Consider the following 25,787-nt stretch of genomic DNA (forward strand, 5'->3'; position numbering starts at 1 on the left):
AGTTGGGTCCGGAGATGTTCCCCGCCGATTTCCAAACACACCACAGCAGTTTTTGCTCGTAAAGTGTCGAGGGCCTCATTCCAACACGGTGGCGCTGACCCTTTGTCTCTTTTCGTGACTACTAGCGGCTTCATGTGTTCACGTGCTTTATTGCTGCTGCGTCTGTGAAGTCGCTCTGTTGATCAAAACCTGACAACATATTCGATATATATATATATATATATATATATATATATTGAATCTCGCCGGATGCGTCCACGAAGCCTTAAACAGAGAAATCCGGAAAGCGTGCAATCGCATCCATATGATCACTGTAACACTCCGGGGTTCGTCTCAGATGTTTGGCTTCCCATCTCGCTCCTCAGAGTGCACGACACCGGAAAAGCAGAGCCATGACGGACAAACTCGTTGATTAAGAGATCGTATGTGGGATGCAGAGACGAGAAACGAAGGATCCATCAATAAACGGTCCTGGTTTTACCGCTCACACACATTCGTCTGAAAGAGGCGTGCGAAGAATTGGTAAAAAAGAGCGACACAAATGCTTGGCCTCAGCCACCGTCGTCCTTCTCTCCACATTACAACTTCTTCCCGAATAGAATGTGCTTCTTTCTCATTTCGGAGACACTCCCTTGGGCTCGAATCGTTCCCAGAGCTCCAATGCTCGACCGCCCGTTTCCGACCGACTTCCTGGCTCCTTTGGTTCGACTAAAGAAAGCCGGTTTCTTTCGTCGCACGATGAGGTCTCGTAGTTTGTGGCTGATCACGCGACCAGTTGCCTGCATACACCATAGACGAATGCAGTTCGACTTGCATATATATATATATATATATATATATCGTAGATCGACACACGGGAAGCGCGCCCGTGTTTCCCTCTTGCTCTTGCTGGTGCTTTCTTCGACGCGGTTAGTTGGCTGGTTTCCGTTGGTGGGGCGGCCGTGCCGCATCCTCATCCTTGTGGCGTGTCGTCCTCCCCATCTGCCTGCGGATTTTCACTGTTGTTCTTGCAGCCCCTGCGCGCCGCTCATTTCGTTCCTGGTTGCCACTCTTTCTTCTCCGTTCCCTTCCTCCCTGCGTGTCCCGACTCCCTCTCCCCAGGCTCCATCCTGCTTCCTCTCACGCCGCCTTCTCGCGATTTTCCCCACGTCCGCGTGTCGTTTCCCGCGTGTCGTTTCCCGCTTGTCTTTCCCGCGTTTCTCTTCGCCGGCGGGGCAGAAAAAAGGCTTGAATGACCCGCCCAATGTGCACTGCCTTCCGCCTCTCCCCTCTCAGCGGATCTCTGCGCTTCGCGACTCACCTGTCTGCCTACGAACCAGATGTACTTGTCTACCATCGCCTTCCACGTCTTGAGTTTGTCTCTCTGAACGAAAGGCTTGAACTCCAGCAGAACGTCGTTGAGGTTAACGGCGCCTCGGTATCGGACGAGAGCGACGATTGGCGAGATGCGCACGTGGCGAATGAAGACGAGAGACGGCGCAGAGGGAGCATATGCGGTGTTTGCTTGGGGGAAACAAGCTTTGCTGCCCTCGTTGCCGACAAATGCCGCACTTCCCGGCGGGAGAGAGCACGAGGCTGGCGACGACGGGCGCGACGCTCCGCCAGTGAGACCTGGCGGGTCCGACGAGGCCTCGAGGCTCCCACCTTCGCCCTTCCCTCTTGCGTCCCTGTCCTCGAGCCCCTTCTCCTCCAGAGACACAGGCTGACTCGAGGGCGAACGCGCAGCGGAACTCGACGCCTTCGCCGTGTTCGGGCCTTCCTCGCTGGGTGAGGCCTGCTGAGCAGCGACACCAGACGACGCAGGGACGCCGGGGCCGGTGAGCGCCTTCGCACCCTTGAGCGGCGTTGGAGAAGACACCAGACTGGGATGGCCCGGCCCCGCAACGGCGATGCCCGGATGCTTTCCCTTGGGATTGGCAGAAGCGAGCACCAGCTCCGCAGGCGCCGAGGCAGACGTCGGCGGGAAGAAAAACGCGTAAAGCTGCTCCACGAGGTTGGCACTCAGGCGCACGCGCAAAGGGTCGATGTGCAGAATGAGCGAATCAAAAACCTGCGAATACACCTCACATTTCGATTCCAGAGACCAATGCATGCGCAGGGGACGCAACGCACAGGTAGGCCTGCAGCCCTCGCCTTCAACAGCTGCGGAATGTGGCGTCACGCCCCCCCCCCCACCCCCCCCATGTATATACTCGGATGCGTCGCTGGCCTCCCTAGCTCCTCGTTCCGGCTGTTTCCTCTTTTCCGCGCCCCTGCTTTGCGTTGTTTGTCTTGCCGCCCCTCTCGCCGTTTGCCACGACACGCGCTCCGCCTCACCTGCCATACGGTGCCGGCGAGGTCGACGAATCGCCAGCTGCATCGAACTGAGATCGCATGTGCGGAGACCTTCGATCTCGGCCCGTGCCCACCTTGGTCTCCCAGAAGTTGCTCCAAGAGCTTGCCGCGTTTGCGGCCCTCCAGTTCTTCATTCCAGTCGAATGCCTCCCTTCGCCGGTCATCCTTCGTTCCCAGCCTTCCCGCGCCGCCCCGCATCGACGCAAACTCGAGGCCTTCGCGTCGGCCGCGCCCCGCTCTCTCGTGCTCCGGATGCGAGGCCGAAAGCGGCGAGCCGGAGGAAAGGGAGGCACCGCCGCCCTGAGACGAAGTGGGTCGGCCTGGGCTATGGAGAAAGAACGCGTTCCGGTACGCAGAGAGATCGAGGAAAACGTCCTGCTCGTCGTCGACCGCTGCGTTTGGCTGCACGGAAAGGACAGAGAGTTCGCACGCAGGCGCTGCAGGTATGATTCCGGCACACTGTCTTGGCGCCCCTTCGCAGGAGCGAAGAGACGAAAAGAAAAGCTCTACGGCAGCTTTGTTCCCTCTGGATTAGGTCCTTCCTTGCCGGCGATTCTCGAGGCTCTCTCGCTTCTTACTCGTGCCCACCAGCGGCGTGTGTCGCCGCGCCTCGCCAGCGAAGGTGTACCCACCTGGAGGACGTCGAGAAGCGGCGTTATCACGGGAGAGGCGACAGTGCCAGGGGGGAAGAGAAGGACAAGCAGCTCGGCTGCAGAAAACGGCGCTTCCGACCAGGCAGTGTCTTCTTGGTGTCTCCACGCATCCCCGTCGCCGACGGAATCGGCTCGGGCACTCGGTGTCTCGTCTTCGCTGGCTGTACCGGCGGCCTCCAGAGCGTTCGTTTCTGCTGACTGCCACATCAGGCTTCGCCTTCTGCGTTGCTCGTCGCCCTCCCACCAGTCTGCGTCGTGCGCATCCCCAGCTGCGAATGGCGTGTCGTCCGCCGTTCGTCTCCGTGTTCGTCGCTTCTCCTTTGCCCGCGCTCTCTCTCCTTCGCCCTGGGTTCCGGCCTCGTCTCCACTGCCGCGGTGCCTTCTGCGGGGCTTCGCGTTCATTGCCGCGCCGCGTTCCCCTTGGCAACTCTCGCCAGTCGTGCTGGTGCCTGGTAGAAGGGACGGCATGGCGACGGAGGAAGCGAGATCCTGGTCCTTCCCGCCGGCCGGGCTAGACGCAGGCTGTGAAAACGCTTTGCTTTTGCGCTTCAGCCTCATGTCCACCTGCCGTTTGCACCACTGTGCAGCAGCGCCCACGAACTTGTTTCGGGCGTGCAAAGTGCCGATCTGGGGCAGCTGCGTGGAACGGATCGGCTGCGCCGCACCCCCGACGAGGGTCCGGAGCCGCGCTCCCTCGTCTTCGTTTCGTTCGTCCGTCTCGCCTGTCTCGACCTTTGAAGACGCGCAGGAAGGCAAGAGCGGAAAAGACTGAGAAGACTCGGCATCGTCCAGAACCGAAGGCAGCGCAGGAGACGCGGAACCCGCTCGGCCTCGACTGCCAGCCAGGGCCGCCGCGGCGGGCCCGAGCAGCGGCAGCGAAGGACTCGCCGCTGACGAAAAGGGGATACGGTGGGCGGAGGGAGTGCCTTGGGTCGCCTTCGCGCGGTTGATGAGGCGAACGGAGGGAAAAGGTAGGAAGAACGGAAGGTCTCGGGAACTCGACCTCGACGAGGGCTCTGCAGAGAACATCGCGCTGGTGGTGCTGCTACCCTCGGCAAAGTCGTCTCCCTCTCCCGCTGCGTCGGCCGTCTCTTCTTTCTTCTCGGTCTTTTCCTTCGCTTCAAGGGTTCCTTCGGGTCTTCGTCGTTCCCCCGCGACTTCATCCACCGACGCCTTGGACGGGCTTCCGCGGTCGTCGCCGCGCCGGTCCAGCGCGCCAACCCCTCCCGGGGCGCTGCTGGCCCTTTCTGCTTCCTGGTACGAGCTCGTTTCGCGCTCCAGCGCGTCCTCGCGCTTGTCCGCTTCTTCGGCCCTCTCTGCGCCGCGCCGCGCCTCGAGCGCCGCCTCGCGCGCGCGGAGTTCTGACCACGGGCCGGGCTCTGCGCGACTGCATTGCCCGGACGCGGGCTCCCGCGCCGCTTGGTTCTGGGCATCTGCGCCTTCAGTTTCCCCCCTTCTAGGCTTTCTACGCAGGCCGCCGAGCATTTGCAAGGCTCGGTCGCGCACGACAGACTTGGACAAGAGCATTTTCCCCGCTGCCGAGACAGAAGTGATCGTGCTGGCTCCGTCAGCCTGTGCGTTGTCGGAGGCAACCGCGGAGCTGGGGAGGGCGAGCTGCAGCACGCTGGCCGTCCCGAGGTTTCCGGCGCTGTCGTCGCGAGTTGCCCCGTCGACCGGGGCTCTTCGCTTCTTTCCCAGACGTTTGAGAAGCGACTTCATCCTCTCAGTCTGGAGGGCCAGCCGCGGGGCGGGCAACGCAGAGGGATGCGCTCGGCCTTGGTCCGGGCGGCCGTCTCGACAGTCGGAGAAGAAACTGCTCGTCGCCTTTTCGAGGTCCTCCGGGCGGGTCGTGCGGGGCGCAGGGAGCACAGCGGAGGCGCCACGAGACGCGCGGCGGGCCTCGGCGCCTCCGGAGGAGACTCCCGTACCGCGCCCCACAGTCGCGTCCCGAGTGCAAGAAAACAAAGCCGAAGAAGAGGCAGAAGAAAGCGCAGAGACGGCAGACGCAGAAGACACAGGCGACACAGGCGCAAGAGGCAGGGGCGGGAGCGCCGAACCCGGAGAAGACTCGTGAGGAAGAGAAGCGACGGCGGCATCCTGCGGTTGTTCGTGCGGCCGAGAGGAGCCTGGATTCACCGGGGTACCGGCGACATGGACCCGACCCTCCGAGTCGCCCTGAGAAGCCCTAGCTGGTCCGAGAGAGGATGCAGTCTCGGCAGACTGTGAGGAAGACCGAGACAAGGAAGAGGAAGCAGAGGAAGCCGAAGACTCTGAGACACAACTTGAGCGGCGGCGAGAAGGAGGGGTTGAACCGACGCCCCGAGGGAGGTGGGCAAAAGCGACATAAGAAGAATAAGGCACATGCACCGGATCAGCGGGGTGTCCACGTCGAGGAGGCGAACGAGGAAGAGAACCTCCGCCTGGTCCTGTGACGGCCGGAAAGTCTCGCGGAAAAAGCTGAAGAATGCTCCATTCGGCCAAGTCGATCTGTGCAAGGAAAAGAAAGGAGACACGGCAGGTGCCGACTGATACGCGCCTCCCCACACACGACACAGCGCCAGGCGGCATTCAGCTTTTCCACCGTCGTAGGCATTTCCCCGTCCTCCCCTCTCTTCTCCCTCAGGTTATCCGGCGTTTCCCACCTTTACCCTGTCGCCTCCCGCCTCTGCTTCCTTGCCTTGATGTCGAAGCCGAGAGGTGCACAAACCGGCGTGCCGCCCTCAGCAGCAGTGTGCCTCACAGAAACGCAGACATCTACAGCTCTTTCTCTACATCTACCTATTTTTAATATATATATATATATATACATGCGCGAATGTCAATTCGGGAGATCGTGAGGTTACCTCGAGATTGTTGCGTTGTTCTTTGGAGCCCTGGAGGGCGGCGGCGGCGGAAAGGCGGCGGCCAGTGAAGCAGCAGAAGGGTAGGTTATGGGGCCCGGCGAGAAGGGACCAGCAGACTTCGTTGATGAGCACATCGGCGAGGATGACTTTTTCTTCTCCCGCGCCGGGAGGGCTCTGCCTTGAGGAGTCTTCACCTTCGCGGTCTTCTCTCTCTCGCATCTCTCCCTCTCTCCCTCTACCTTCTCCCGCTCGGTCGCCCCCCGGCACGCCGGTATCGCACGCACCGGACCGCGTCCTCACGGCGTCGCCGTCCTCGCCTTCGTTTTCTTCTCTCCCTCGCATCTCTCGCATCTCTCGTTCCTCCTCGACTGCAGCCGCCGCTGCGGCAGCCGCTGCGGCGTAAGCGTCCGCGCCGCCTCGGCCTCGGCCTTCTGCGCTGAAGCACCGAGGCCTCCAACGCAGGTTCCCGCCGGCCCCGTCTGGGGCGCCCTGGCTTTCGTCTCTGGAGCTCCGGCATCGGCCCGCCGTCGCTCGCCCGCGCGCCGACTCGCGCGGGTCTCTCGCCTGCGCCTGGACGGAGGAGCTGCGGCAGCCGCGCTCTTCCTCGGCCTGCAAGTAGGCCAGGAGCTGGCGGCGGATGGCGGCCGAGCGGAAGAGGGCGGCGCGGCGGGGTTGCGCAGGCGTAGACGCGGGCGCCTGAGGCTTCTCTCGCGCGGCGAAGGGGAGGGAGGCGCCTAGCTCTCCCGGCTTGGTTGCGTCGCCTCGGCTGTGCCCCGGCCGCTGCGGTCTGGCCGGCGACGAAGCGCAGGGGACTGGGGGCGCGAAGGAACTCAGTTGGTCTTCTTTGATCGCCTCGAGGCCTACCTCGACGCTCGAGTCCTCGTCTTTCCCGCCGAATCGCGAGACGAGGTCTTCTTCCTCCTCGTCTTCACTTGACGACCCGGGCCCTCCGCCCCGGTCGTCCTCGCCGTCGCCCGCCTTCCTGAGTCGGCTGCGACTGCCGCGTCCTCGGCGGCCCGCAGGCCTCCCGGCGGCCACGCCGCTTGCGTTGCGTGAGTCCGCGCGCGAGCCCGCGGGACCACCGCTTTCGAGTTCGGCCTGAGCTGCCGGGTCAAAGGGCCCTCGCTTCGCTCGCGAGCTCGAACCGGAGACGACCGAGTAGAGCCCGCCGGTTGCGCCGCGGATGGCCGCGGCTGCTGCAGAGGCGGCGGCCGCAGCCGCAGAGGCTGCCATCGCGCCGCGCGAGGCCTTGACGGACGAGGGCGAAGCCAGACTCGGCCGCTTGTCGCCAGCAACGACTGGCGCCGCGGCCGCCGCGGTCGGCAGCGAGGACTCCGTCCCCTTGCACGCAGTCGGCGCCTTCATCGCGAGGTGCGAGAGCGGCGCCTTCTTCTTCAGCGCTGCAGCCCGGCGCGGAACCTTCACCGTGCGGACCAGCAGAAACGCGTGCGTGAGGTTCTGGAGGAGGCGACAGACGTCCGCGCTCGACGCGAGGAGACACGTGTGACAAAACAGGCGACCAGAAGACCGGCCCATCGGCAGGCCAGTCTCGGCCATCAGCGACAGATCGGAGAGCCACAGGACGGGCTTCGTGACTCTGGACGCGCATCGCCGCGGCGCACCGGGATCGCAAGGCGGCGCCGAGCCCGAGGCGTCTCCGCGCTCCTCGCGCCCTCGTCCCGCGCCCCGTGCTCCGCTCTGGGCGACGACTGGAGCGTTCGCATGCGTCGCGCTCTGGGAGTCGCGACTTACGGTCCGGCGCGTTTCGCGGGACGGCGAGCGAGAAAGCGGCTGGCGGCCGTTCCCCTTCGCGGGGCTCTCGGCGGCTGCTCCGTTCTCACGCGTCCCGTCCACAGGCTGCAGCTGTGCCTCGGGGCTGTTCGAATGCCGTGGGGCCGCAGGACCGGCGAGCGCGTCAAAGGCCTTGGCGCGGCCTGGCCTCGCCGCACGCGCGGCGTCGCCCTGGCGAGGAGAGCCTGTCTCGGCCGCTCGGAGACGGGTAGGCAGGCCTCCGAGACCCGACCGAGAGTCGGTTGGAGCCGGCGAAGCATGAGTGAGACGCGAGACTCCGTCCGCCAGGAGATTCGGGGCCTCGAGACGTGGCCCGGCGAGGCGCCTCCGCGCCGCGAGAGAGATCGACTGACGCTGGGGCGCGGAAAAGAACGGAGTGCCTCTGCGTCGTCCTCCCTGTCTTCTCTCGTTTTCGGCTGGCAGCGCGCTCTCCAAGAGGGCGTCCTCTGTCGAGTCGGACGCGCACCTCCATGACTCGCTATCGGAACTTGGCGACGTCTCGCTCGCATCTGCAGGCCTGCGGCTGTCGCCTTTCTCCTCGCGTTCCAATTTCTTCCCCCGGTCGCGGGCGCGGCCGAGACGCTCAAGGAAGAGAGTGGTCTGGCTAAGACGGTACGCTCCTCGGCGCCGCTCGTCGCCCTGGCACGCCCAGCGATCGCCTCCCGATGATGCTCTTCCTTCTTCGAAATCGCCTTCTTCTTCTCTGTCCAGCGAGAGCCAGCGTTCGCCGATTTTCCCACTGGCCTGGCAAACGGTTCTCCGTCGCTGGTAGGCGGCGCTCTGGGCTCGTCGGAGGACCCGAGCCTGCCGGAGGAGACCCGAAGGCAGCAGCGCCGATGCATCCAGGGCTTGGGAACCGTGCGGCCTCGCCTCGCCTCCTCGGCGCTCTCCTCCCCACTTCCCTACTCCGAGGCGGAAGCGAGAGAGAGGGCGACGCGACGCGTCACCGCCCGTCGCGACGGGGAAATGGAGCCCCCGTGTGGGTTTTCCCCTGCTCCTCTGCCGCACTGGAGCAGACCTAGAAGCTGGACGGCCCGCCAAACGACTCGGGCGGCGCGGTTTCGGCTGACTCCGGCGCCTGCCGTTTTCCTTCGACCTGGCCGGGAAAGCGTCCTCTAGCTGCTCCGATTCGGTCTCGTCTAGGTCGTGTCCGGGACTCCACATCGAATAGAAGGATTCCCTCGACGAATTGGAGACGGAGTAGCGAGGCACGTCGAAGAACTCTGCATCGGTGTCGCTCTCAGTCGCCGTGTCCAGCACCGCTCCTACGCGGTGTACGTCTTCTTCCTCGAGGCTCCGGAGATCGCGACCCCGGGCTCCCAAGCGCACTGAACGCGTTTCGTTGCCTTCGCAGGCGTCAACCCCTCGCGTTGTCCCGGCTTTCCTCCCTTTGTCACTCGCGCGAGCACGGCCCCCGTCGCCGCGCTCTTCGTCTCTTCCCTCGCTCTTGCGGCGCTTCTGCCGACCCCACTGACGCGCACCTTGAAGCGAACGACGCCGTCTCCGCCGCGGAGGCCTCGTGCCACAGTGCCACATCAGGCCGCCGGGCGCTGCGAGCGAGGCAACAGAGCCGCACAGAGGCGAGACCCGACCGAGAAGGTCAATGGAGATCCTGGACGACGTCGGAGACGCGGACGCAGCCTGTCCGCGACCGCCAATCTGAAAAAACCAGAGAAGGAAAGAAGAGCCAGCACGAAATGCGGCAACGCCACCCTGAGTCTCGCGGCGCTTCACCAGAGAGAGACGACTCGCAGCTGGGTGCCGACTGCTTTGTTGAAAAGTCGAGGGCGCGTCGTTCCTCAGAGGAGTGCAGCCGCTCTTCCCATCAGCTGAACACGTCCCCTCCCACCCCCACCTGAGAGGAGCGTCATTTCGACGCAAGGCCTAAGAGGGCCGGCTGGGATGGAAACCCGCCAAACGCGATTTGCCTGGCTGCCGATGACTCCCCCCGTCGCCTCTCGTCGTGCCGTGGCCACATGCACGAGGCACAGGGTTATGGAGAGGAGCGAGAGGAACAGAGCGAGAAAGAGAAAGGAGAAAACCAGAGAGAGACAGAGAAGCACAGAAAGAGGCACAGGAAGGGAACGAGGGGGGACGGGAAAGAAAGAGAAAAGGTTTGCAGAGAGAGAAGTGGCTGTCGCCATTTGGGCTCGATTCCCCAAGAAGCTGCCTACCTTTATACGACATTTTAAGGCGACCTGCGAGGCAGAGAGAATCAACTGCGCCGTAACGCGGTCCCCGAGGGAGCAACGGAGATCCTCGAGCGCCTCTTCTTCGGCAAGAGCCTGTTTCTCTTCCTCTTCGTCCAAAGGAAAGACCTCGACACACTCGCTCTGTGGCCAGTCGCCCCACCCCTGCCGCCGGGCTGCTTCACTCATGAGCGCGAGCGAGACTGGAGCCCCCGGCGCTTCAATGGGAGCGGCGAAGAGTAGACTATCGCTGGGCAGCGACTGCAGGAGCAAGGAGGGCGGAGAGGACGCCCACGGCTCGGTGGCTCTGTCCAGAGAAGGCGGACAGAAGTCTGGCGGACGGCCACAGGTCGCCGAGTGAGACACCTGCTTCCGACCGGCTGTTCCGGGGCGAGCATCCAGAGGCATGAACAAGGGCGAGGGCTCGGGACGCAACGGCGTCTTTAGCAGCCCCCACGAGCCTTCATTCGCGTCGCTTTTGGGGAAGTCCTTGTCACGCGAAACACCTAGGTTCGGATCCCTTCTTTCCGGAGTCTCCCGCGCATTCGTCGTCCCGCGGGACTCGGATCTGTTTCCGAATTCTTCTCCTTCACCGAGGCGCTTCTGTCGCTCGTCCGATTCTCGCGCCTCTTCTTTGCCCGACTCGCCTCGGCCGCTTGGTCGCCCTTCCTTCCCTCGGCTTTCGGCGGATCCTTGTTCCGTGGCCTCGGCGCTGCATGCACGCCCGCTGCCTCGGGCGCGCCGCTCCAGCTGCCGGTGTAGCCACGCGCCGCACCGGATTTTCGCGTACGGCTGCAGGAGAGGAATCACGTCGACGTGGGCGGCTTCCTGCCGCACCTGGCCGGGCAGGAGCAGCGGCGAGGGCGAGAGCGACGGCAGCTCCAGACAGCTCTCCGGGTTTTCCGCGTCTCCAGCGCCCTGTGCACAGGCCGCGGCCCCGGCGGGGTCGACCGCCAGCGGGGCGAAGAGCCAGGGCGAGGCAGCCAGAAACGGGCTTCCGACGACCCGGAAGAAAACGTCTCTTCGCAGCTCGAGAAGAGCATCGTCGACGCCGAGCTCGCCCAGGGCCAGAGGAGGCCGCGCGCGGCGGGGCCAGGAGGCTGCAGCGGAGCCCAAAGACGCTGCGGAGAAGGCGAGACTCGTGCAGGCCGAGGTGGCGAACGGGATCGCCAGCGGCGGCACGTTCGCGCGGCGGACACTCGCAGCAGGTAGGGCCGCAGGCACGCCGGGGAAGAGCGGAGGCGTCCGCGCGGTCGCCTCGATGAAATGCGCATTCGCCTGGGGCTGGAGACAGAGCAGCGTCACTTCGACAACCACCAGAGGCGCCGACGACTTGCTGCGTTTCCCTGAGGCGGGCGAGCTGGGCGAGCCCGCAGCCCGGTCTCGCTGTCCAGAGCGCGCGTCTTGGCTGTGGGCTGCTGCGGAGTCGCGAACCGACACGTCGGAAGCGACGTCGCGGAGTTGTTCGCAGAACGAGAGAACGACGGCGCGGCACGCATCCGCGAGGAGGACGACGTGGCGAATGCACACCAAGGTCGAGGGCGAGACCAAGACGGTCGGCGCACTGACGATGCAGAACAGCTGCATGCGGCCGACCCTAGGCGGCGGACTGGAAGCAACGACGGACGAAGCGGCTTCGCGGCCACTGGCGGCCGTGAAACGCGTTTCGCGTGGGCGGCCCGACACGCCCCGCCGCTTTCGGCGGGCGCCGTCGGGGCCGCAGCTTTCGCGGTCCGTCGTCGCCCCGCCCTCGTCGCGCGTCTGCACGCCCTGCCCGAGCGTTCCCGGCTCGCCCACCGTCTCATTCTCTCGGAGAATTTCCACCTGAATGCCAGGGACTCGGACGAAGGGCAGAACGAGGGACTGGGGCGGAGGGACAGGCGGCGGGACCCGGACCCCGCACAGGCGCGCGAGCGCCGCCGGCGAGACGCGGCCAAAAGCTCTTCCTCGCCCCTCGCTTTGCTCGTCTCTGTGTCCTCCGGCTCTCCTATGCTCTGCCGCCGAGAATCCGTCTCCGCCAGGGCTCCCCAGCAGCGCCTTCCCTGCGTCCATGTCTCTCTCGGTGTCTTTGACGGACTCTGAAAGGCCTCCCGCGCGCAGGCCCCAGCGCGACACGCCGAGAGTGCCGGGAACTCGCCGCGAGAAGCCTGCCGCGCGTCGCGCCTTTCTGGGGCCCGAGTCTGCGGCCCCGCCGTCGCCTGCGCCGTCGGCGGAGCCGTGGATAGGGAACGACGTCGAACGCGAGAGCAAGGACGAGGACGAGAGGGAGGGGTCAGACGATCCGAAACTGTCGCCCTCACGACTCCCAACGGAAGCAAGGGGTTCAGGCACAGATCGCGCCGGGACACCCTTGGGACCGTTCGGGTTCGGACCCGCGTGCGCCGAGTGCCCGAACCGTAGAGGCGCGTCGTGGCGAGCCTCGAGCAGAGAGTCCTGGGCGGGAAGGGCGGGGGGGTTCTCTCTCACGGGTTTTCGGCTTCCAGGAGACTGAAGGGCGGGGCCGCCTGCTACGGGGGTGGACGAGACGTAACAGTGCCCCGAGGCGGGGCCCGACAGCTGATACGCGGCACGGTAGCGCGGCTGCGAGGCACGCGCAGACCCAGAAGCGCGGTTGGAGAGAAGCGACGTGGATGCGGGCGCGGCTGGGCATTCAAAGCCTAAGAACGTGTGGTGGACAGTCAGCACGCACTGTCGGGTGGTCAAAGCTAAGGGGTTTCCAGAAGGGACAGCGGCGGTTTTGTCCACGCGATGCGCTTCGGGAAGACGCGCAGACGCGGGAGACTGCGGCGCGAAGCCGCGAGAATAAGACCGAAAAGGCAGGGGCGAGTGCTCGTCGAGGTCAACGAGAGACACTCGCGTCGCTGCCCCACCTTCTCGCTGCCGCCCCGCCCTCACCGACGGATCTTTCGCGGCGGCACCCCCCACAACGCCTGCCGTGCGATTTGCCTCGTCGGCGCCGCTCCCGGCTTCTCTGCCCCAGAGAGGCGAAGGCTCTTCGGCCGTCTCCCCTTCTAGAGAACGACGGCGCCTCCCGCCTTCTCTCGCGGACGAGAAGGCGCGGCCGCAGTCTCGTCTGCCGTCGTCCGATTCTGTCTCCGTCGCAGAACTGCTGAATCCTGAGGAAGTCGCCCTTCGTGTGTCTCTCCCCTGCGCAGGCCGCCTCTTCCTGCTGCCGCTCGTGTCCCCGCTGCTGCTCCAGCCTTCCTCATGTCCTTCCCACGTGCCCAGACCCTCGAACCAGGGGCGTCGCGTGGAGGCTGTGCTTCCTCTTGCGCTTGCAGCTCGGTGGTTTGCTCTGCACTCTTTCGCTTGCCATCTGTCTCCTCTCCGGTGACTCCCTTCGCTGGACGAACCAGAAGGGAGCGAGTGCCGCCTTCCGGAGGCCAGCAGACGCTGTTTCTCTCCACTTCGCCTTGGGCTCTCCTCGTCACTCTCTCTGTGCTGTCTCGCGATCCTGAGGACGCGCGACCGGCCTGTCTTGTGCAGGCGTCCTGCCGCGCCGTGCCCGCTCGTCGTGTCTCCGTCTTCTCTCTCTGCAAGCGGAAGACGCGGGACGATTTCGTTTCGCTCCAGCGAAGCGCGCCTTCGACTCGTCTTCCCTCCTCGCCCGTCCGACAGAGAGGAACTCGACGCCACTTCCCAACCCCTCATGGGGGCGTCCACCGAGCCGCTTTCGCCGCGTCCCGCCCAGCTCCTCTCTTCGCCTCCGCTCTCTTCTGAGGAGCTGCTGCTCCGATCGACGCCTTCGCGTCGCCAGAGTGTCTCTTTCGCGAACGCCGGGGGCCTGGCCGACGTGTGGAGGCGAGGAGACAGAGGCCCTCGCGAGTGCGACGCCTCCCTCCGCCTAGTTCCGCGGGTGTCGGAAGGCAAGAGGCGAGAAGCCGGAACGGGGCCAAAGTGAAGCGCGTCGCGATATTCGACGCCAGCGATGGATGCGCGCGCGAGGGCGAATTTCCCGTGGAGATCCGAAGCCGCAAAGTGCAGGAAAACGTCCGCTGTGAGGTTCTCTGTCAAGCGCGCGAGTGGCGACGTTGCAGACGGACTCTTGCGAGACTGTGCGGCCTTCCACCTTTTCAGCTGCAGGAGCAAACGCTCCTGTTCAGTCCGCGTCCCCACCAGCTGAAGGAAAAGCGCGAGGTGCTCGGGCAGGCAGTTGGCCGTGAGGTGCCGGGTAGAGGCAGAACCAAAGCGCGGCAGTTCGTGCTGGGCCTCCGCGGCCGCCGCTCCGAAACAGAACCCCCCTTCACTCCCGACGCTCTCCCTCCAAGTGTCCCTCTTCGCTTCGGTCTTCGAATCCGACGCGCCCTGGCCGCGACCGAGGGCAGGCGCTCCCGCGCCAGAGCCGCCTCGGCTTCGCCTGGGCGCTTGCACGCCCTTCACCTGTGCCTGCACAGACACCCGGAGGTGGTGGCGAGGCTGGGAAGAGGCGGACAGCTCGCATCGCAACGGCAGCTGTTTGGGTCCGTTTCTAAGCCACATGCGCTCCGCCTTCTTCTCCGGAACTCCGCTCGGCCCTGCGTCAGGAGAAACGTCAGGAGACGCGCCTGCTCCGGGACCAGAGCCATGCGCACCTGCGCTGCCTCGTGGCCCACGCCCGCACGCTGCGTCTCCCAACAAGTGAGCAGCCAGGGACACGTCGACTTGCGCAACGTGTAAGAGACGTGGCGGGGAAGCCTCGCCTCCTCGCGCGTCCGGCTTGCGCCGCCCCCCAGCATTCACTTCGCTCCTGCAGACGGTCCTTGCGCGCGAGGGCGCCCGACCCGGCGCCGTCTCGCGCCCTGCGGTCACCATCGTCGTGCACTGGACGCCTTGTTTAAGAGCCACGCGAGCTTCAAGGGATGCTGAGAGGGAAAGAGGAGAAGGTGCCAGCCGCGCCCGCTTCTCTGCGTCTCGCGTTCCGTCGCGCTTCTCTTCTCCGCGGTCCTGTCCCCAGCCCTCAGATCTTCTCGACTGTTGCGCGTCACCGGCGCCCGTCCTGCCGGACGATTGCGCTTCCGTCCTCGTGTCTGCGGCCTCTCTCTGGGCCTCTTTGTCTCTGTCGGCGCTGCGCGACCTCGCCTGGTCGCGTCCCTCCGCGAGGCTCTGCGAGGGCGACGGCCAGGCGAGTTGGGCGCGGACACTCGCCGCAGCCTGGGGGATTGCGAGGCGAAGCAGCGGCACCCCGCGGATTTCAAAGAGCGCCTCCGCTCCAGCAGACTGCGAGACGTCGACGAGAAACGCCTGCGCCACGCGCCGCGCGGAGACCGCGGCCCGCGACGCCCTCAAGGCGGAGCGTCGCGCCTTCTCCCGCTGTCTGTCCTGCAGCGCCGCGTCCGCCCACGCCAACTGAATCAGCGCGTCGCAGGGAACGCCAGGCGGCAGCGGCCCCGCGCGGACGACGCCATCCACGGCCGCCGCAGCTGCAGCCGCGATGCGAGCCTGTCGGCGGGCGTTCAGCTGATGAGCCTGGTAGACTGCAGTCTCCTTCGCAATGGCGCCCTGAAGCCGGTGGGCTTCTGCGGCCGCAGTCGCGCCCCACAGGCCTTGCAGGAGACGGAGAGACACGAGGGTCGCAGCGCCTGTCTCCGCGACACTCGCGCAGCACCGCACTTGGAGGCCGCCGTCGCAGTGGACCGTCACCGCCACGATCTCGGCCTCGTAAGTGCTGTCTGAAGAGGCAGACGAGGGGCGGGAAGACAGCGGCGGCAGAGGGACAGAGGTCCCGGCGGACGAAGCCGCTGGACCGGAGGGCGACACACACGTCGGGGCGGCCGAGGAGACAGCGCCCGGCGCCGGAGGACCGTCGCGCGGAGTGCCTGCGGGGCCCGACGGGAGACACACCCTGGAGCGGGTTCCGCGCCTCGACAGGGCCCTCTCGGAACGCGACTCCCCGCGCGAGCAGTCTACCCGAAGAACCGCGCGCTCTTGGACCAGGGCGCCGTGGAGAAGAGAGCCGCGCACCACCCACGCCGGCGCGGCGTTCACTTCCACTCGCAGCCCCGGGCTGCTCGCTTCGTCGCGGTCGCTCGTCGCGTCTCGGAGTCGCGGCCGCTGAAACAAAGGCCACATCGTGGGCGACGAAGCAGAGGCGAAAAGCGTTCGGGAAGCCCCCGGGGAGAACAGCAGGACACAGAAGTCCTCCACCATCACCTGAGTGACCACCGACGGACGTTTGCAGCAGAGAGCGGCCGTTGCCGTCGAGGCTGCAGGATCGAACTGTGCCGCTTTGTGCGGGCCCGGACGCCGCGCACTCGCGTCCTGCGCCCCGATGGTCTGCGTGCACGCAGAGACGGAGTTCGCCGCCCTCTCGCTCGGTTGACGGGAGACAGACGGCTTCGCGGTGCACGCCCCGTCGCCGTCGCGCGCTGTCTCGCTGCCGACGAGAGCAGACACAGAAGCGAGAAGAGGAATCGGAGGCCCGTTCGCGTCTTCTCGCGCGGCAGCTGTCTCTGCGTTTTGGGGCGCGGCAGGCGTCGGAGCGCCTGGAGTCGCCGGAGCAACGGTGAGACCGGCTGAGGGCGAGGCTGAAGAGTGCGGACGCGCAAAGGAGGCCGCAGCCGCCCGCCGGAGGAGACAGGCGCAGCCGGGCGTGTCGGAGTCCTGAAGCGCGACGGATGCGGAGGAGAGACCAAAGAGAAGGAGCGGGGGAGAGATGCGTGGCCAGAGACTTGGTTGCGGGAAATGGGAGAGAAAGCAGGAAGACCGCGCGCAACACCGAGACGCCACTGTGGCGTTGATAGCCTCGACCTCTCCAGCCGACTCCGACACGCGAAAGTGCGCCACAGCGGCTCGCAAGGCCGGAAGAACCACCAGAGGCGGCAGGAACAGGAAGAGGTCTGCGCCCGTGACGCCGCAGCGGTTGGAGCGAAGCGTCTGGGCCCTCGCGCAGTCGCCCTCGCCCACAGCCTCGCCGCTCGTCGTGTGGTCTCCACAGACTGGCAGAAACGAACGCGGCGTCGGGAAGCGCATGCCGATGGCGGACGGCGCGAGCACGGCGACGTGGAAGTCGCGGAACGTCAGCTCGACCGCCGTTTTGAGGGCAGGCGAAGCAGAGGAAGCGAAGGAGTGAACTGGCCCGTTCCGCTCGGTTGACTCGCCGTCGGGCCCCGGAGCGCCAGAGTCCAGCGCAGGCGGAGCAGCAGCGCGTGGCGGAGAGTCGCCCCCAGACGCACCAGAAAGAGAAGCGTCCGCGGGGTTGCTGCATGCGGGCCCAGGCGGGGGCGAGCTGCGTTCAGAACTGCACGGGCTCTGAGTGGAGTCCCGCGAGGGGCGTGGAGACGGCGCAGACGGAAACTGAGAGGTGCGCGAAGAGGAGAGGCCAGACGGGTGGACGAGAACGGGAAAGGAGGACTGGGGAACCGCGCCCGGGTTTTTGGGCGCAGCAGCGTCGAGCGCCAGGAGGCCGTGTTGGAGTTGAGCAAAGCGAATGTTGAAGAGCCAGGCGGCGTGGACGGTGCGAAGGATGACAACCGTGCTCTCTGAAACCGACTGGATGAGGTGAGCGAGAAGAGAAGCGTCCTCGCCTCCCGCCGGAAGCCGACGCGAGCTCAGAGGCGGCAGGCAAACCTCACAGCCGATGATCGACACGCAAACCCGCTGCTGCTCCCAGGACGTCCCACGAGGCCGCTGCGTCGAGGGGGTGCCCGGCGCGAGGCCGGCGGAGACAGCGGAGCCGACGGACAGGCCAGCATCTCCACGGCCATCTGGCTGTGGACGTTCGTGTGTGGAATCGCCGACGGCCAGGCCAGCAGCATCTCCACGGCCATCTGGCTGTGGACGTTCGTGTGTGGAATCGCCGACGGCCAGACCAGCAGCAGACGAAGAGGGCGAAGGGGTTCTCGGCGACGACGGACCACGGGTTGGAGCAGCGACGGCGGAGTGCGAGAAGTCGGCGCGCGCGTCGACGAAGACAGACTCCGCAGAGCCCTGAGAAGGCGACGGCGCCTCCGAGCTCGAAAGGGCCGTGGCGGGGCTGAGCGCCGCGGAAGACGAAGGTCCGTTCTCGCGTGAAGGGAGAGGCGGCGGGAGGGTCTGAAGGGCCGGGACGCCCTGGGTAGGCTCAGCGACCTCGCTCGGCGAGGAGTCTGGACGCGAGCGGATGGCCTGGACAGGCTTCTTGGCGTTCACAGACACACGCACCGTGGCGCAGCGCAGGAGCGGGGGGAGCGGGAGAGGCACAAACGCCAAGCAAGAAGACACCGAAGTCAGTGGAGGCAGGGCGAGGGGCGACGGGCTGCCACTCCGACAGGACGGAGACAGCGACTCCTCGCTGCAGAACTCACAGGACTCGTCAGTGCCCATCTCGGGAACCGCGATCGGGTTCGGCGCCGACTTCTTTGCGGGCCTGGCCGCGCCTGAGGCGCGAGACCTCCCATGCGCTTGCCGGCCGAAACCGGTGTCTGGAGAGACGCGCGCGCGCGAGCCGACAGAACGGCCTCTCTCCGGAGAGGTTTGAGAGGAACAAAGAGAGACGAAACGAATGTGCGGCGCACTGAGCGCGACGTCCACGCGAGGGTGAAGCAATGGCGGCCGCCCACGCGACGGCGGGGCCCCGGAAGAGGTGGCGACCAGCCGCTCTCTCGGTGGAGGCCGGCCCTTCGGCGAGGCAGAAGCCATCGACTCGGTCGGGGACGGTGAGGGGGGCGAGACTAACGGCTGGACGCCGATGATGAGACGCTCCGTCGAGAGCGCCAAATTCGAGGTGAGGAGGAAATCCAAGTCGCACATGCGAACGAAAATCCGCGGCTCCGCTGCGCCGGCTACCGGTACATCCTGCAGGCACCAGTGAAGCGACAACCCGGAACAACGGGACCTATGCGTACCGGGGGATAAGTTATGATTCTATTACGCGTGCATTTTGCCTACTGATGGGAATTAAGACTTCCTACGGAAGTCCAGGGCGTCGCGCCCACCAAGTCGTGCGGACGCAACCAGGTCACGAAAAACAAAAGTCTAACGCTGACACCCGCCAAACGAGACTGGCAGGGGCGGGGATGGCACAGCCCCCCATGTGATGAATCGCCGCAAAAGGGGGAGGCGACGTGCATCTTCCCCGCTGCGAGAAGCACCAGCTGCTCTCAAGGCGCCCAACGGAGAAACCACAAGAAAACGCGAGGCCGCGGCAGCTTAAACCCCCAGAAAGCCAACCAACTTAACAACAGAGCACACGCATCTCACGGCTTGGAGGCAGCGGCCCACGTCGCGCCGATCCCCGTAGGGTCTCCCGAACGTTTTCTCTACACATACACACGACATCGCTTCTTCTCGGTGCTGACGACGCAAGAGAGCGAAAAAGGAGCGCGAAAAACGCAGCCTCCGCCACGTGCCGTTCGAGGCCGAAGCGAATACCCTCTCGCCGTTGTTTCTACACTGCGCGGGGCTCTCGGCGTTGGTTTTTTTCTGCACTGCGCGTCGCTCGCCCTCCCGCGTCCTCACCGCCTTGAGTTTCGCGAGGCGATGCGTCATCATGTCGGACTGCGCGGCGCCGAGGAGATTCTGGAGCGGCAAAAGGAACTCCGCGCATACGCGGCCGCGGGGCGAACCGATCTCGATGGACACTTCGGGCCTGGCGAACGGCAAACAGACCAGCAGAGACGCACACTCGGCCGCAGTGCAAACGCCGTCCGCCGCGACCCCCAAGTCCGTCCGTTTCGCTTCAGGAGAGCGCGAGTTTGGCGATTTCGCGGTGGCACGCGGAGCACCCGTGGGCGTCGTCTCCGAGGCGCAGAGCTGCGCAAGACGTCCTGGAAAGATGAACGGCACAAACCGCGACACAGCCTCGTTCCCTGCGTCTCGGGTCTGGGCTGCGCGCTCCCCCAAAAGCCCCGGAATCGACAAAGCGCCTTCTCCCCTTGCTCCCTGACCCTGGGCGAAAGCCCCCCTCTTCGCGAGAGTGGATTCGCCTGCTGCGCTGTCCTCCGCTTCCTTTGCTTCTCTCGGTTCGGACCCAGACTGGAGCACTTCGAGAAGCGCCGGAGCAACGCGCAAAGGCAAGATGGCGACCGTCGTTGAAGCCGCGACGTCTGAGGAGTGAACGACGAGGACGTTGCTGACTAGGCGCGCGACCGCTGCGCGCGTCCCAGCCTCGTTTCCTTGCGCTTCCTCAGCTCCTTCGCGACTGGCTGCGTCTTCGCTCCGGGGCTCCGCCGGCTCGTCTCTGCCTTCGACCGTCTCAGACGGCTGGGCGTGCGGCGCGTCGGTGGGTGTCGCAGGCCGCGGAAATAAAGGCGCAACCGGTGAAGCAGGTGGAAGGGGCGTGACTGGCGAGAAGATGCAGATGTTGAAAAATTTCGCGTGGAAACAATGCGCGCACCGGGCTTCAAAGGCAGGCAGGTCTTTCTCAGCTTCCAGCAGGTGATTCAAGGACGCTTCGGTGGAGACAGGAGCCGCGAAGGAAGCCGTCGGATGCATGAACGGCCTCCGGAGCTCTCTCCACTCGTCTGCCTCAGACGTCTGGCCGTCCTCGCGTGTGGCTGCGTCCTCTCCGCCGTCTTCGTCACGGCTCGCTTCTGCCTCGTCTCCGTTCTGTCCGCGTTGCAAATCGTCTCCAGTCCCTCCCGACTGCTCGGACGGCGCAGGTACTTTATTCTCTTCGCGGGCGCATGCACAGCCTTCGGATTGCTCCGCCCCTTCGCCTCGCCCTCCGGCCCGCACCGTTCGCGTCGCCGTCTGCGGCGGGCCCTCGTCCCGCGCGGCTCGGTCGGCTTGTGGGGTTCTGCGGCGAGCAGACGAAGGCCCAGAGGCGTCTGCTTTGCGAAGTTTCCCCCGCCCCCGATTGTCTCCAGAGGCGAGCGCCTCGTCCTGAGACTGGTCCCGCTGAGGCGCGTGCGGATCCTGCGCCTCGGCGCCTGCGCGACAGTCGTCCCGGGCTGCGCCGGAGAGGCGCGAAGCGGCGGCGTCAAGCTTGAGCTTCGCGGCCTTACTTTGCAGCTTCCAAACGCTCTTCAGATGCAGGCCAAGCATCAACCAATACAGAAGGCCCCTCTCCACCCAGAGAAGCCATCCAGCGGCCGCAGTCAGTCGCACGCTCTGTCGCCACCGCGGCAGCTTCTGACAACTCCCCACCGCATGCAGGCTGGCGACCTCTCCGACGACGTGCACCACCGCTGTTCGGTCTCGCCGCACGGCGCCGTGCAGCGTGACGGGCGGCGAGGACGCAGCCTCGCGCGCCTTCGAGGAAGGCGCCGAGGCAGACGGCCCGGGAGCAGAAGCGGAGCGCTGGCTCGTCAGCCGCGCCTCGCATCCTTTTCGCGTCTCTTCAAAGTTGGAGGGCCCGGGCAGAGTCGGCGTCTCGGGCGCTTCCAGAGAAGCGAGGGAGAGGCGCGCATACGGAGCCTCGACTGCAAATCGGAAGCGCGTTCGCGCGACAACTGCCCACTCGCCTTCTGGCTGTTTCTTGCGCGTTAGGCCCTGCCTCTTCGCCTGTCCTTTTGGCGCCGCTTCGGTCGCGAGTGCGCCGAATTCCACTCTGTTCATACGCCGGAGAGGGGCGTGGCGCCGGGACGCAGTTTGGCTCCGCTCCGGGAGGGTGTCCAGTCGCGCGCGCGGCGCCTGGAGCAGACTGTGGAGACTTCCCCAGAACATCCGCGAGGACTGTCGCTCCACGGTCGGGAGACGGCCGTTGGCTGTGCTTCCCCAGAGCGTCAGACGTTCCTCTTCTTCTTTCTGCCGGAGGAGCGCGCGAGGACACACAAGCACGTGGACGGTCTCGACTCCGACCCGCGCAGTTACCTGGGCGGCGTCAAGGAGAAGTGCCCACGGCGCGGACCGCTCAAAGACGTGGACGGTGACGCGCGAAATCGCCGCAGTGATCGGCACTTTTTCCGTCGCCAGCTCGACTTCTTCTTGCTCGTCTCGATCCGCTGCAAGTGCGGGGCGGTCCCCCTGCGGAGACGCGAGCGCGCGACGCCCCGCGGAGGCCTGCTCGGCCCCGGGGGCGAAACGGCGCAAAAGACTGCGGAGGCGGACGGCGTAGATGAAGGCCCAGTACAGATGGACGAGCCGCCCGATTTGATTCAGCGGGAGGTTGATGAGGAGGTCCGACGAAGCCTCGACTTTGACCTTGCGCACTGAGCACAGCTTCCCAGGCCGCTTTCGCCTCGTTTGGGGACGGTCGGCTCCGCGCTGAAGCACGCGCGCCATGTCGCCGTCCTTTGCGCAAAGCGCGAGTCGCGCGGCGGAAGGCGACATTCCCAGCGGCGACGAGGCTGCGCTCGAGATGGCAGTGTCAAGGAAGACGCGAACATCGAGGGACGCGGTGACGAACAGCGGAGGCAGAAGCATCGAGGAGGCAGCCACGGCGTCAGCGAACGCTCGACACAGAGTGGAAGACGAGGCGGTCCGGCCCAGCGGCGAAGGAGCTGCAAAGACAAATCCAGAAGAGGGAGGACAGCGAGAGGCGGCGTCGAGCGGCGAAGCTGACGGCGGGAACGCAGACTGGAGCGGCCCACCCGCCTGTGGGCGGGGACCATTCCGCGGAGGGGGAGAAGCGAGGCCTTGGAAAGGCGCACACCAGGCTGGGTTGCTCGGCACGCCGCCGTCCGATCCCGACGAAGGGCCAGCTAACCCTGGCGACGGCGACGCCCCGACTCGGTCCGTATAGAAGGAAAGGAAGGAACCTGCGTAGCCGAGGCCAGGCGAGGCTTCCAGCAGCAGAGTGTCCCGAGAAGCGTCTTTCTCCCGCGTCTGCCCGAGGACATCTCCCGCGTTGTGCCGGGATCCTGCGCCGTCTTGGCAGGCCGCCTTTCTGCCTGTTTCGTCTTGTGCGGAAGGGAGCGCGGAAGGGAGCGCGGAAGCGGCCGCCAGAAACCGGGGAAGCGGATTCACGCAGTGGGTCACATCGCTGGGCAGGATCCGGTGGAGGTCTTCCGACGGGTGGAGCACGTGCATCGCCAGTCGCTGCTTCACGGCGACGTCGACGTAGAGCGACGCGAACTGCCCTCCTGGCAGGACCAGCAAGTCTTCAACGACGACTACAAAGCACGCCGAAATCGTCCTCGAGGCCCCCGAAGAAGACGGAGACAGTAAGGCCGACCCCAAGTCGGTTGACGGCTCGCTGTGCGGCGCCGGCTTCGCGAAGCCATCCCGCGAGACAGCCGAGACGCCTGCAGGCCGGTTGGTCGCGGACGCGAAGACGACGCGCTGCCTCAGATGGAGCTCTTCCTCGCGGTCGTACTGGCGACGCTCACGGTCCGCTTCCGAGCTGTCGTAGGAGGCAGAGAGGAGAACGCTGAGGTACAGCCGGGAGACCCGGAAGGCACACGCTCGGGCAGCCAGGTGGACAGTGCAGAGGAAAAGAACGGACTGGAAGAGACTCGCCCGCGCGGGCGGCGCGCGAATCGGCGCCCCGCGATGCGGAGATTTCAGATGTGGTGCAGGCAAAGCCGGCGGGCCAGCAGCAGCCGACGCGAGACACCCGGCACGAAGAGGGACGGAAGCCTCGGGAGGACATGCAGGCGCCTCTTCAACGCCGTCGCGCGCGGGCTCTTGGCAACTCCATTTGTCTCCTTCCTTCTGCGCCGCCCCTCTCGGTTCTGCGGCCGGCATTCGACTGCTTTCCCGCGGCGAACAGCGGAGAGGCGCTCCAGCAGCGCGGGACCGCAGGGAAACCAGCGCTAGGAAGGAATTGTCTTCACAGGACGCGCGCGAGAGAGATCGCCGCTCGGCGGTCCCCGCGGGCTTCTTTGCGTCCGTGATGTCCTCCCCAGAAATCGCTGCCGCGTCGCGCCGCCCCGAGGCCCCGGCGGCAGTGTGCGCATGCAAGGCTTTCCGCAGCCCGGTCGACGCACACCGCGGGAGAGAAGAAACGAATGGGCTCGGCTCCACCGAGCGAGGAGACGGGGCTGCGACACAGCCTTGCAGGCGCCCTGTCGGCTTGGTGGCCCGGCGCGAAGGGGCGTCCGTGCCTGGCTCGGCGCCTCCAGCGCCGTCGTGCTTTCCGCTGGTTCGTGCGCCTCCTCTTTTCTTCCTCCCTGGAGACGCTTCGCCGGGATCCGACTCGGAAGCCCGCTGAGCCGAGTCTCCAGGTTCAGCCTGCGCCTCGCCGTTTACGCTGACGTGCACACCCACAGTGCTGCACTCGACGAGCAAGCGCAGCGTCCAGCGCCAGTCTGGTAACTCCACAGCGTCACCCGATTCTTCCCCGCTCTGGGCCGGACGGAACTCCTCAGGCTGGGGCCCAGCTGCTGGCTCGGGCGCGCGCTGTCGCTCCGCCGGCGATTCTGAGAAGGGCACGCGTGCGAGAGACAAGAGTCGCTCGCGGAGCCACGGCGGCAAAGGGTGCACTGCCGCGTTCGCGTGGGAACCGACGCTTTCGACAATCCAGCGGCAGAACGGCGCGATGCGTCGCTGTACGCCGTCGATCCATTGTTGCCAGGACACGCGGTCCCCACCGCCGGGCGACGTACGAGCGAGAGGCATGTACCGGAGACGGAGGCGGACATCGTCGACGTCGATGCGTGCAGCAAGACGCAGAGTGTCGCAGGTCGCTGGAACTGCGCTGGGTTTTTCAGTGGGATCCTCCACCGCTCGACTCGGCGTCCGTGGCTCCTCCGGAGGGCTGGGAACTGGAGACTCGGCGGGGCCGCGAGTGCCCGCGCTGGGCGCACGCAGTTCGGGAGGCTCGTCGTCGCTGACGGGTCCCTGCTCGAGGAGTAAGGAGACATCGGCAAAGCGGAGGAAGCCTGCATACCGAATGGAGACGAATGTGAGGAACCACTCGTTGCCATCCAGGTTCAGCCCGCCTTCAGGGCCCGAGCTGCGCGGACTGGAACCGGCGTCTCTGGACGCGCCGGTTCCCGTCGGCGCCTGGGTAGCCTGCGGTCGCGAGGATCCGCGCGACTCCGGCGAAGCCTCTCCCGGCGTTCGCGCAGAAGCTGTCGCTCCCCGTACGGCTGACAGAAGTCGGCGCTTCGCACGGCTCGACAGCGGGAAACGGCGGATACAGGCGGGAAGAAGGAGAGAAAGGAGAAACGGGAGAACGAGGAAGACGGCAACGAACAGAAAGAGGAGAACATGCAACAACCCCAGGAGCGTCATCGTGGCCCTCGCGAGAGGCGTCTCATCCGTCGTTTCTACGTGGAGGCGGGTGCCTGTCCCGTTGCACGATATGTGCGCGTCAGCGGGCTGTGCCTAGCTCCAGAGAAACAGATTCTTCCATGCTGGGCCCGAGAGGGTAGCGCCGGCTCTCGCACAGTTTGCAAGTGTGTGGGAGGCGATCAGCAGCTGTCGCGGTTCGACTCGCCACATGCATCCAGAGTGGCGGCCACGGGGTTCGAGGTTCCCGGAGAGTGGAGGCAAGGAAAAACCAATTCTACTGCGCAGCGACGCGGCATATTTTGACGCGGAATTCGCCAGCGTCAGCAGCGCCACTACCGCCAGCAGAGCCGACGAAGAGACACGGGTCGCGCAACTGCGGAAAAGGCGATTCCCGTCCCATGTGCATGGATCTTCTGACCTTCACACCGAGGTTCTCTAAAAGAGTTGCGACGTGCCGCCCTCGAGGGGGAGAGGCAACGGGGCGCGTCCGGTCGCAGGTGATCTGTACACGCGATTCGTCAGGCCTTGTCCGCAATCCACAAAGACTGAATCCGGGCTCTGCTCACGAGAGTGCAACCGCACCCGAGTGGGGCGAATCTAGGACACAGGAGCCGAGCGCGAAGGCAGCTGAGACCGTCCCGTGCCCGTGCGGGAAAATACGCAGTGTCCGTCGGTCGGGTAGAAGGAAAATCAGAAACGGAGATCCCAAAAAGACTGCCGCAGCCTCTCCAGGGTTTTGCACGTGCTCGAAGCAGGCAGTGTCTCCAAAAGCCGGCGGCGCATGCGGTCACCGAAATGTGCGCGGTTGTCGATCGACGCTGCATGCACGGGAGGAGACGGCGGTTCCGGCAGAACAACGCCGTGTGCAATTCGGTGGACGGAGACATGAGCCCGGTGGAACAGGAACGGACGTTCTGGTGCAAACTGCCAAGTGTCCTCGATTTGGAAACCGACGGTCTGTC

The 25,787-nt window shown here is 65.6% G+C and overlaps 1 protein-coding gene across 1 annotated transcript; it reads right to left on the bottom strand.

Annotated features, from left to right (window-relative positions):
- Positions 1-578: 578 nt before the first annotated feature.
- On the bottom strand, positions 579-24,825 carry NCLIV_037570 (conserved hypothetical protein; the record flags this gene model as incomplete). Its single annotated transcript, XM_003883958.1, has 7 exons — positions 579-779; positions 1,301-2,050; positions 2,317-2,736; positions 2,967-5,207; positions 5,831-9,280; positions 9,796-18,561; positions 19,225-24,825. The coding sequence occupies 7 exons, from the start codon at positions 24,823-24,825 to the stop codon at positions 579-581; spliced, it is 21,429 nt and encodes a 7,142-aa protein (XP_003884007.1).
- Positions 24,826-25,787: the final 962 nt, after the last annotated feature.

Source organism: Neospora caninum, chromosome VIII, assembly GCF_000208865.1.
Source record: "Neospora caninum Liverpool complete genome, chromosome VIII".
NCBI classification, from domain to species: Eukaryota; Apicomplexa; class Conoidasida; order Eucoccidiorida; family Sarcocystidae; genus Neospora; species Neospora caninum.